Here is a 12,403-nt window from a genome sequence, read left to right as displayed (position 1 = left end):
GCCTGACAAGTGTGACCAACCTGTCAATCATTTTTCCAAGTGATGCTTCAAATCGCTTGGAAAAGCACAAGCATTCTGCAAGCTAAAAACGCTTGCAAAACGTGTGTGTCTTGTGGGAAAATGCATGCAAATTCCGCATGCGTTTTACCTGCGGCAGAGAGTTGCGGAAATGCTGCAGAGAATTCCACAGCATTTCTGCAATGTGGACACATAGCCTAAGAGTGAATTTTAGAAGATCCTCCATGAAGTCATTATGTTTACTACCCTCTATTACTCTCAATTTCAAGAAATCTCTTACTCCTCTGACACCATCCTCATGCGGTATATTACTGTGCAAATCCTCATTATCTAGTAAGGCCTGCTCCCCTACATGCATGTATACATGCTCAAGAGTATACAAGTAGGGAAGCAGGCAAAGGTAAAACCATTACAGTATGTGGATGGGAGGGTGACGGTACTGTGGGAACATCATACTGTGGGGGGGGGATGGCTGTACTGTGGGGACATTATACTGTGTGGGGGTGACGGTACTGTGGGAACATTATACTGTCTGGTGGGATGGCGGTACTGTGAGAACATTATACTGTGTGGGGGTGACGGTACTGTGGGAACATTATACTGTCTGGTGGGATGGCGGTATTGTGGGAACATTATACTGTCTGGTGGGATGGCGGTACTGTGAGAACATTATACTGTGCGTGGGGATGGCGGTACTGTGGGAACATTATACTGTCTGGTGGGATGCGGTACTGTGAGAACATTATACTGTGTGGGGGGGGAAGGCGGTACTGTGGGAACATTATACTGTGTGGGGGGCACCATACATACATAAGAGGCATAATGGGGACATTACACTGCATGGTGCAAAGAAAGGGGCCCTGTACTATGAGAACAATCCGTTTCCTCCCTTCCTGTCTTCCATAGTTGGGTCGTATGTATCTATTACAGGAAACAGAACAAAAACGCAATGATTCTTATAAAGTGACAACAAAAGCACCAAAAGGTTTAGTGCTGAAGGGGTTAATGTCCCCCCTCCCGCACTCAGTAATGGGAAATCTCCAGAACCTACTTCCACCCGCAGAGCCGCACTCCACATAGAGAATAATGGAGCCTCCAGCACCGACCTCCACCCGCAGAGCCGCACTCCACATAGAGAATAATGGAGCCTCCAGCACCGACCTCCACCCGCAGAGTCACACTCCACATAGAGAATAATGGAGCCTCCGGCACCGACCTCCACCCGCAGAGCCGCACTCCACATAGAGAATAATGGAGCCTCCAGCACCGACCTCCACCCGCAGAGCCGCACTCCACATAGAGAATAATGGAGCCTCCGGCACCGACCTCCACCCGCAGAGCCGCACTCCACATAGAGAATAATGGATCCTCCAGCACCAACCTCCACCCGCAGAGCCGCACTCCACATAGAGAATAATGGAGCCTCCGGCACCGACCTCCACCCGCAGAGCCGCACTCCACATAGAGAATAATGGAGCCTCCGGCACCGACCTCCACCCGCAGAGCCGCACTCCACATAGAGAATAATGGAGCCTCCAGCACCGACCTCAACATAGAGAATAATGGAGCCTCCAGCACCGACCTCCACCCGCAGAGCCGCACTCCACATAGAGAATAATGGAGCCTCCAGCACCGACCTCCACCCGCAGAGCCGCACTCCACATAGAGAATAATGGAGCCTCCAGCACCGACCTCCACCCGCAGAGCCGCACTCCACATAGAGAATAATGGAGCCTCCAGCACCGACCTCCACCCGCAGAGCCGCACTCCACATAGAGAATAATGGAGCCTCCAGCACCGACCTCCACCCGCAGAGCCGCACTCCACATAGAGGATAATGGAGCCTCCAGCACCGACCTCCACCCGCAGAGCCGCACTCCACATAGAGAATAATGGAGCCTCCAGCACCGACCTCCACCCGCAGAGCCGCACTCCACATAGAGAATAATGGAGCCTCCGGCACCGACCTCCACCTGCAGAGCCGCACTCCACATAGAGAATAATGGAGCCTCCGACACCTACCTCCACCTGCAGAGCCGCACTCCCCATAGAGAATAATGGAGCCTCCAGCACCGACCTCCACCCGCAGAGCCGCACCCCACATAGAGAATAATGGAGCCTCCAGCACCGACCTCCACCCGCAGAGCCGCACTCCACATAGAGAATAATGGAGCCTCCAGCACCGACCTCCACCCGCAGAGCCGCACTCCACATAGAGAATAATGGAGCCTCCAGCACCGACCTCAACATAGAGAATAATGGAGCCTCCAGCACCGACCTCCACCCGCAGAGCCGCACTCCACATAGAGAATAATGGAGCCTCCAGCACCGACCTCCACCCGCAGAGCCGCACTCCACATAGAGAATAATGGAGCCTCCAGCACCGACCTCCACCCGCAGAGCCGCACTCCACATAGAGAATAATGGAGCCTCCAGCACCGACCTCCACCCGCAGAGCCGCACTCCACATAGAGAATAATGGAGCCTCCAGCACCGACCTCCACCCGCAGAGCCGCACTCCACATAGAGAATAATGGAGCCTCCAGCACCGACCTCCACCCGCAGAGCCGCACTCCACATAGAGAATAATGGAGCCTCCGGCACCGACCTCCACCTGCAGAGCCGCACTCCACATAGAGAATAATGGAGCCTCCGACACCTACCTCCACCTGCAGAGCCGCACTCCCCATAGAGAATAATGGAGCCTCCAGCACCGACCTCCACCCGCAGAGCTGCACTCCACATAGAGAATAATGGAGCCTCCAGCACCGACCTCCACCCGCAGAGCCGCACTCCACATAGAGAATAATGGAGCCTCCAGCACCGACCTCCACCCGCAGAGCCGCACTCCACATAGAGAATAATGGAGCCTCCAGCACCGACCTCCACCCGCAGAGCCGCACTCCACATAGAGAATAATGGAGCCTCCAGCACCGACCTCCACCCGCAGAGCCGCACTCCACATAGAGAATAATGGACCCTCCAGCACCGACCTCCACCCGCAGAGCCGCACTCCACATAGAGAATAATGGAGCCTCCGGCACCGACCTCCACCTGCAGAGCCGCACTCCACATAGAGAATAATGGAGCCTCCGACACCTACCTCCACCTGCAGAGCCGCACTCCCCATAGAGAATAATGGAGCCTCCAGCACCGACCTCCACCCGCAGAGCTGCACCCCACATAGAGAATAATGGAGCCTCCAGCACCGACCTCCACCCGCAGAGCCGCACTCCACATAGAGAATAATGGAGCCTCCAGCACCGACCTCCACCCGCAGAGCCGCACTCCACATAGAGGATAATGGAGCCTCCAGCACCGACCTCCACCCGCAGAGCCGCACTCCACATAGAGAATAATGGAGCCTCCGGCACCGACCTCCACCCGCAGAGCCGCACTCCACATAGAGAATAATGGAGCCTCCAGCACCGACCTCAACATAGAGAATAATGGAGCCTCCAGCACCGACCTCCACCCGCAGAGCCGCACTCCACATAGAGAATAATGGAGCCTCCAGCACCGACCTCAACATAGAGAATAATGGAGCCTCCAGCACCGACCTCCACCCGCAGAGCCGCACTCCACATAGAGAATAATGGAGCCTCCAGCACCGACCTCCACCCGCAGAGCCGCACTCCACATAGAGAATAATGGAGCCTCCAGCACCGACCTCCACCTGCAGAGCCGCACTCCCCATAGAGAATAATGGAGCCTCCAGCACCGACCTTCACCCGCAGAGCTGCACCCCACATAGAGAATAATGGAGCCTCCAGCACCGACCTCCACCCGCAGAGCTGCACCCCACATAGAGAATAATGGAGCCTCCAGCACCGACCTCCACCCGCAGAGCCGCACTCCACATATATCGCTGCTCTGTGCGCACAGGACCTGTGATGAGGTCACAGGAGGGGAGGAGTCAGGGGTCACATGATCAGGGGCCTCAGTGTATACAGGACTCTGCTGTGCTGGTTCTCATGGTGCTGGATGAGGGGAAGTTTGTGTGTGGGGTCAGGAGGGGTTTACAGGGGGGATGTAGCAGGGCCATGTGTGTACGAGGTGTAAGGAGCGGAGCCGTGTGTGTATGAGGTGTACGGAGTGGAGCCGCGTGTGTACGAAGTGTACGGAGCGGAGCCGTGTGTGTACGAGGTGTACGGAGTGGAGCCACGTGTGTACGAAGCGGAGCCGCGTGTGTACGAAGTGTACGGAGCGGAGCCGTGTGTGTACGAAGTGTACGGAGCGGAGCCGTGTGTGTACGAGGTGTACGGAGTGGAGCCACGTGTGGACGGAGCGGAGCCGTGTGTGTACGAGGTGTACGGAGTGGAGCAGAGTGTGTACGAAGTGTACGGAGCGGAGCCGCATGTGTACGGGGTGTACGGAGTGGAGCCACGTGTGTACGGAGCGGAGCCCCGTGTGTGCGAGGTGTACGGAGCATAGAGAGGAAAGCTGTGTTTGTACAAGGTGTGCGGAGCTTAACCGCATGTGTATGAGGTGTGCGGAGCAGAGCCGTGTGTGTACGAGGTGTACGGAGCAGAGCCGTGTGTGTACGAGGTGTACGGAGCGGAGCCGCGTGTGTACGGAGCAGAGCCGCGTGTGTACGAGGTGCACGGAGCGGAGCCGCGTGTGTACGAGGTGCACGGAGCGGAGCCGCGTGTGTACGAGGTGCACGGAGCGGAGCCGCGTGTGTACGAGGTGCACGGAGCAGAGCCGCGTGTGTACGAGGTGCACGGAGCAGAGCCGCGTGTGTACGAGGTGCACGGAGCGGAGCCGCGTGTGTACGAGGTGTACGGAGCGGAGCCGCGTGTGAACGAGGTGTAAGGAGCAGAGCTGTGTTTGTACAAGGTGTGCGGAGCTTAACCGCATGTGTACGAGGTGTGCGGAGCGGAGCCGCGTGTGTACGAGGTGTACGGAGCAGAGCCGCGTGTGTACGAGGTGTACGGAGCGGAGCCGCGTGTGTACGAGGTGTACGGAGCAGAGCCGCGTGTGTACGAGGTGTACGGAGCGGAGCCGCGTGTGTACGAGGTGTACGGAGCGGAGCCGCGTGTGTACGAGGTGTACGGAGCGGAGCCGCGTGTGTACGAGGTGTACGGAGCGGAGCCGCGTGTGTACGAGGTGTACGGAGCGGAGCCGCGTGTGTACGAGGTGTACGGAGCGGAGCCGCGTGTGTACGAGGTGTACGGAGCGGAGCCGCGTGTGTACGAGGTGTACGGAGCGGAGCCGCGTGTGTACGAGGTGTACGGAGCGGAGCCGCGTGTGTACGAGGTGTACGGAGCGGAGCCGTGTGTGTACGAGGTGTAAGGAGCAGAGCTGTGTTTGTATAAGGTGTGCGGAGCTTAGCCGCATGTGTACATGGTGTGCGGAGCGGAGCTGCGTGTGTACGAGGTGTAAGGAGCAGAGCTGCGTGTGTACGAGGTGTACGGAGCGGAGCCGCGTGTGTACGAGGTGTACGGAGCGGAGCCGCGTGTGTACGAGGTGTACGGAGCAGAGCTGTGTTTGTACAAGGTGTGCTGAGCATAGCCGCATGTGTACATGGTGTGCAGAGCGGAGCTGCGTGTGTACAAGGTCTACAGAGCGGAGCCACGTGTGTACGAGGTGTACAGAGTGGAGCTGTGTGTTTACGGGATGTACGGAGCGGAACCATGTGTGTACAAGGTGTACGGCGCAGAGCCTCATGGGTATGGGGCGCAGCTGTGTTTATATTTCTATACAGGGGTCTCTGTAGCGATAATCTTACCCCATTTTCTAGCCAGATACCCTGACAGACATTAGGTACCGAGATGAGGTCCTCAGACCAGTTGTGAGACCATATGCAGGTGCTGTTGGCCCTGGGTTCCCTCTGATGCATGACAATGCTAGGCCTCATGTGGCTGAAGTGTGTCAGCAGTTCCTCCTTGATGAAGGCATTGATGCTATGGACTGGCCCGCCCGTTCACCAGGCTTGAATCCAAGCGAGCACATCTGGGCCATCATGTCTCTTTCCCTCCTACTACATTGCACCACAGACTGTCCAGGAGTTGACTGTTGCTTTACTCCAGGCCTGAGAGAAGATCCCTAAGGGTGCGTACCCATTTGCGAGAAAAACGGACGAGTGAAATCTGATAAAAAAATCGTATTGCAGGAGATAGAGGGCTTCCCAGGAATTAGGTGAGGTCGTAAGTATGGTTTAATTAGGAATATTAAAGGAGTCTTCTATGTCTTTACTTCAATTTAAGGATTTTTTACTGGGTGTCTGTGTTTTATTCACAATTTGACTATGAAGTTAGTAATAGGGGTCGTCTTATTGATGCCTCTCCATTACTAACCTCAGGGCTTGATGTCACAAAGGTGACATCAACCCCCCAACTATTATCCCACTTGCCAGCGTTACAGGGCAAGTGGGAAGAGCAAGGCTAAGTGCCGGAATTGGCACATCTTGGAGATGTGCCTTTTCTGGGGTGACTGAGAGTTGATATTTTTAGCTGGGGGGCCAGTATCCATGGCCCCATCCTAGGATATTAATATCATCCCACTGCTGCATGCATAGCCTTTGCTGGCTGTTAATTATAGGGTCTCTCATTTTAATAGCCAGTAAAGGCTAAGTATACAGCAGTGAGCTGATAATAATAGCCTGGGAAGCTCCATGGGTATTGTACCTTTCCCAGGCTATAAACATTGGCCCCCAGCCATTGGCTTTTTCTCTGCTGATTACGAAAATTGTGCTGGAGCCCTCGCCATTTTTTTCAGAAAAATAATCTTTTATTAAACACATGTCCAGTAATTTGCACACACACTGTTAGGGCTGATGGAACGCACCAAATAATAAAATAATAGTAAGGTGCGTTCGCAGCCCCGGGTCCACCGTGCAGAGGTGGTAAACTGCTGTTTAGTTTTGGCGGATGGATATAGCGGAATACAAAAGGTCACACGCGGGTTAACGTCACCCTGTGTGAACAGGAGCGGACTCTGTTACGTCACAGAGCCGCAGTACCGCGGAACATAAATGCCAGAGCCTGTTAAGACACACAGAACTCAGCAAGAGAGCGCTCAGTAAATGGTCACAGAACTCAGCCCCAATGAAACGAGGTCTGAGTCCCTCTAGACCTGCTGAGCATGCGTCGTCGCACCTGCGGACGCCTCTAATGAACACTGACCACAATGGAGTGCAGACTATGTGCACCGTGGCGTACAGACAAAGCCACCAGTGGATGCTGATGCCAGTCTCTGACTCTACCTGGACCTAAGTCTGGGCGCTAGCAGGCTAGGCTACACAACACATGTGTACCAAGGGTTTCATAATGAGTCATTCACCAGAGACATTCATACATGCATACAACACTCACGCAATGCGAACCTTTTATAGCCGTGTCCTTCCGGGACCTTCCTAATGGTCCAATCCGAGCTGGAGAAGGACTTGAGCATGTGACCTCCGATCTCCAATGAGAGATCATCCCACGGGCATGCTCTGTGGACCGAAAGGAGGACTTAGTCCCTGGAGTAGCTTGCTGCTGACCAGTATGCGTTGCTATAGCTGGACCAGAGGTGGTAGCAGCAACAAACCTACAGAGCTGGTCTGAGCAGCCTCCTCTGCAGCTGGAGAGGAATGGGAGACTGCCAAATGCAAGGCTCGGGATTCCTGCTGTGCAGCGACAGGAACCCAATGCCTAACATTATCCCCCCTCCCCTCTGAGCCTCGCTATGCTCAAATGCCGCAAAGCGGAGCGCGGATGTTTTCCACTGGCTCCCAGGTTCGAGCTTCTGGACCATGACCCTTCCAGTCCACCAAATAAAACTTTTTTCCACGTACCACCCTGCATCCCACGATGGCATTAACCTCAAACTCGTCTGAGGACAGGTCTGATTTTCCGGCAGAGGACTCGGAGAACCGAGACATGTAGACCGGCTTAGCAAGGAACACGTGGAAGGTGTCAGAGATAGCCAAGTGTGGTGGAAGGGCCAGCCGATAGACCACAGAGCTGATCTGCTCAAGGACCTTAAAGAGACCAATGTAGCGAGGAGCGAACTTAGTGGACATGACTCGCAGCCTGATGTTACGGGCAGAGAGCCAAACTAAGTTGCCAGGGGAGAAGGTCGGAGCAGGACGCCGGTGTGCATCCGTGGAGGCCCTCAGTCTCTCCTTAGAGGCCCGAATAGCAACCTGGCTGTGGTCCCAAATATCACGTGCCTCCACCACCCAGTCTGCCACCCTAGAGTCGGTGAATGACACGGGCATGGGCACCAAGACACGAGGATATTGGCTGCAGTTAAGGAGAAATGGGGTCTGGCCGGTGGAATCGGCCACAGTGTTGTTCAAGGAGAACTCTGCCCACGGTAACAAGGATGCCCAGTCATCCTGCCTGGCTGAGGCAAAATGTCAGAGACATGTGACTAGGGTCTGGTTGACCCTCTCTACCAACCCGTTCGTCTCGGTATGATAGGCCGAGGAGAGATTCAGCTCAATACTGAGCAAGCGACAGAGCTCTCTCCAGAAACGAGATGCAAACTGGGGACCCCGGTAACTGACAATCTTGTCTGGCATGCCGCATAACCGGAAAACGTGTTTAATGAACAACACTGCTAGGCCCCGTGCGGAAGGTAGCCAAGAGAGGCACCAAGTGCACCATTTTAGAAAAATGGTCGGTGACGATCCAAAGAATTGTGCTGTCACTGGACTTGGGTAGACCCACCACAAAGTTGATGCCAACCATCTCCCAGGGCCTGTCTGCCACCGGCAAGGGGTAAAGTAACCCAGCGGGTCATTGCCGGGAAGACTTATTCTTGGCGCAGGAGACGCATGCCTGAATATAGTCTCTGACATCACGGGCCATATACAGCCACCAGTACGTCCTCGCCAAAAGCTCAACTGTCCTCTTAGTACCAAAGTGTCCACCCACCCTGGACACGTGAGCCCAAGAGAGGACCTCTTGCCGTAAACAGGCAGGGACAAAAGTCTTGCCCAGGGGGGACAGACGCAAGGGCGACCGGAGCCACTGTCCTCAGGCTCTCAGATGGTACAATTAACTGAGGCTCCTCCTCCTCCGCTGACACCACGGAGCAAGAGAGCGCATCGGCCCGGACATTCTTCTCACCGGAAAAAAAATGTAGGGTGAAATGGAACCGGGAGAAGAACAGGGATCATCTGGCTTGGCGAGAATTTGGCCGCTGGGCGGTTTGTTAATACACTAAATTTTTGTGGTCAGTGTAGACTTGGAAGGGGTAATGGGCCCCCTCCAGGATATGTCTCCATTCAGAAAAGGCCAATTTCATGCCCAGCAACTCCCTGTCCCCAATAAAATAGTTCCTCTCCGCCGGTGAGAAGGTCTTAGGAAAGAAGAAGCAAGGGTGCTTCCAACCTTGAGCATCCGTCTGGAACAGGACCGCTCCAGCACTGACGGATGAGGCATCCACCTCTAAAATAAACAGTTTATCTAAATCGGGGCGATGTAAAATGGGAGCGCTGGCAAAATGAAACTTAATAGAGAGGAAGGCCTTGGAGACCTCCTCTGACCACAATTTAGGATTTGCTCCCTTCTTGGTGAGGGCCACCAAGGGAACTACCAAGGTTGAGAAGTGGGGAATGAATTGGTGGTAATAGTTAATAAATCCCATAAAGTGCTGCACCGCATTGAGGGAATGAGGTTCCTGCCACTCCATATCCGCCTGTAGCTTAGCAGGATCCATGGCCAATCCCTGGGTGGAGATGATATAGCCCAGGAATGGCAAGGACTCCTGCTCAAACACACACTTCTCCAACTTGGCAATGTCATGATCACCGCCTCCAGTGGGGCGCATTTAAATAATAAAACGTGCAGGTGGATACGCCGCCTCCACCTGGCGAATTTAGGTATTACACGTTATACATACAATAACCAAATGATAAAGGGGGAACCTGGGAAACTTTAACAATGGTGGGCCCTGCGATAGGGAATGGGGACATGGAGACTTCCTAAGCTCCCCTGAGCCAGTGTCCCTGCACTCCTTACATTCCCTAAACAGGCTCTGCACCTGTCGCCGCACGCGTACCTTAACGCCCTTGCTCACCCTGACCCTAAACCCTCACTAGGGAATGGGTCGGTGCGGAGACTAATCCCACCACTGCACTAATAACACACATGAGGAAAGAGACAATACAGGGGAAACACCACTTAGCTTTGCTCTGTAGCGTGCGCTCCTAGCAACAGAGCCCTCCACCTGAGTGCATCTTCTCCTCCACCCGGATCCATCACCATAACAGGATCCTTCACCTTAGTGCAGAGTCCAACACCAGTTGCAGCTGCTTAGTAACAGAGTCCCAAGGATGAGTTCAGCTTCTGACACGAAGTCAAGCATGCTTGAGTCCAGCTCAGCAGCCAAGTCCCACATGGTGAGTGCCACTCTCCATAGTCGCCACTCCACCAGTCCATGCAGACACTTCCCGCTGACACCATCACTGCGACCCCACCACGCCATGCCAGCCCTTCGTCCAGACACCATAGCTGAAACACGTCCCCCCTGGCTAAGCTGCGCAGGACTCCTCACCAGCTCCATCCTTCCTCCAGGCTCTCCAACTCAAAGTGAACAATCTCACAATATCACAGGCAGTGAGTGAACACCCTGAGCACACCTTTATAGGGTGTCCCACCTGATCCATAATTAAGTGCACAAAAACCTAAAGTGCAATACACCTCACCACCACCGGGGACAGTCAAGACACCTTGGAACTTTCCAAAGTAAAAAAAGTTCACCCAGTGCAATTTAAAACTGTCAGATCATGACAGGCATAGAGTGAGTTTGCCCGTAGGAGGTCGAAGACTTTGCAAACGTCTCTCCGGTGGGAGTCTATATCTGGAGAGTAGATGAGGATATCATCCAGATAGACTACAATCGAGGTGGTGAGCATATCCCTGAAGATGTCATTCACAAAGTCTTGGAAGATGGCCGGAGCATTTATGATCCGCGGTACTGCTGCTCTGTGACGTAAGAACAAATACCCTTTGCCCCTGATATCGGAGCTTTTTGATAGGTTGTGGGGAGCTAGGGTCTTTACCAAACTAGACCTGCGGGGTGCTTACAACCTGATTCGCATCTGTGAGGGGGACGAATGGAAGACAGCATTTAACACCAGGGATGAGCACTATGAATATCTGGTGATGCCCTTCGGGCTCTGTAGAGCCTGTTAAGACACACAGCACTTGGCAAGAGAGTTCTCAGTAAAAGGTCACAGAACTCAGCCCCAATGACACGAGTTCTGAGTCCCTCTAGACCTACTGAGCGTGCGGCGTCGTACCTGCGGACGCCTCTAATGAACACTGACCACAATGGAGTGCAGACTATGTGCACCGTGGCATACAGACAAAGCCACCAGTGGATGCTGATGCCAGTCTCTGACTCTGCCTCTACCTGGACCTCAGCCTGGGCGCTAGCAGGCTAGGCTACACAACACATGCGTACCAAGGGTAGGGGTTTCATAATGAGTCATTCACCAGAGACATTCATACATGCATACAACACTCACTCCACATGGTCTAATCTTGTTCTATATTAGCGCATAGCCGAACGTTGCTGTAGCTGGATCAGAGGTGGCAGCAGCAACCAAACCTACAGAGCTGGTCTGAGCAGAGCGCCTGGATCGAGGAGTCTGCTAAGCAGCCTCCTCTGCGGCCGGAGAGGAATGGGAGACTGCCGAATGCAAGGCTTGGGATTCCTGCTGTGAAGCGACAGGAACCTGACGCCTAACACACACTGTACTAATTGTATTTGTCACTGACATCTATATATCTACTTATTTTATTTACTGTATGTAATCTATCTCTTCTGTCCTGTCGGCTCCTGCAGTGATTTTACCGCCTTTTCTTTTATCTATCTTTCTATGCAATATAAATAAATATACTGTATATACTCGCGTATAAGCCTAGATTTTCAGTCCATTTTTTTGGACTGAAAGTCCCCCTCTCGGCTTATACGCGAGTCATATACCGGGAGTCGGCGGGGAGGGGGAGCGGGGGTGTCAGAGACCATACTCACCCTTCCTGGCACGTCTCTGCAGGCCCTGCTTCTCCATAGGTCTTCTTCCTGCGTTCAGTGGTTACATAGTACCGCTCATTAAACTCATGAATATGCGCATATTCATAAGTTCAATGAGCGGTACCACGTGACCGCTGAACGCAGGAAGAAGACGACTGAGGGAGAATCAGGGGCTGCAGAGAATACAGTGCGCCAGGAAGGGGGTGAGTATGACGGGGCAGAGCAATATTCACCTGTCCCCATTCCATCGCCGTGCACCGCTGTGTCTCAGGGTCCTCCTGCTGTGACGTTCAGCAGAGAGCGCGATAAAGTAGTCAGTGCGCACCCTCTGTTGAACGTCACTGCAGAGACCCAGGAGACAGAGCGGTGGACGGCGATGACCGGTAAATATTGCCGGTGCCGGGGGCTC

General features: G+C 54.1%; 1 protein-coding gene across 7 annotated transcripts in view; it reads right to left on the bottom strand.

The window, feature by feature from the left end:
- Positions 1-10,558, bottom strand: part of LOC141047273 (uncharacterized) — a 201,979-nt gene extending 191,421 nt beyond the window's left edge. The window contains exon 1 of one of the 7 annotated variants that reach the window (XM_073542287.1): positions 10,510-10,558. In XM_073542287.1, coding sequence (XP_073398388.1) covers positions 10,510-10,518 — 9 coding nt within the window. In that variant the 5' untranslated portion in view covers positions 10,519-10,558. Of the gene's footprint in view, positions 1-1,344; positions 1,460-2,956; positions 3,040-3,853; positions 3,982-5,749; positions 5,980-10,509 lie in introns of those variants that run through there. The other 6 variants (XM_073542283.1, XM_073542282.1, XM_073542288.1 and 3 more) reach the window with 6 other exon arrangements.
- Between the last annotated feature and the right edge of the window lie 1,845 nt (positions 10,559-12,403).

The sequence above is a fragment of the Dendrobates tinctorius genome, unplaced genomic scaffold, assembly GCF_039654945.1.
Source record: "Dendrobates tinctorius isolate UK_male_01 unplaced genomic scaffold, ASM3965494v1 ptg000126l, whole genome shotgun sequence".
NCBI lineage: Eukaryota > Metazoa > Chordata > Amphibia > Anura > Dendrobatidae > Dendrobates > Dendrobates tinctorius.
This window is presented reverse-complemented; position numbering and strand designations above follow the sequence as displayed.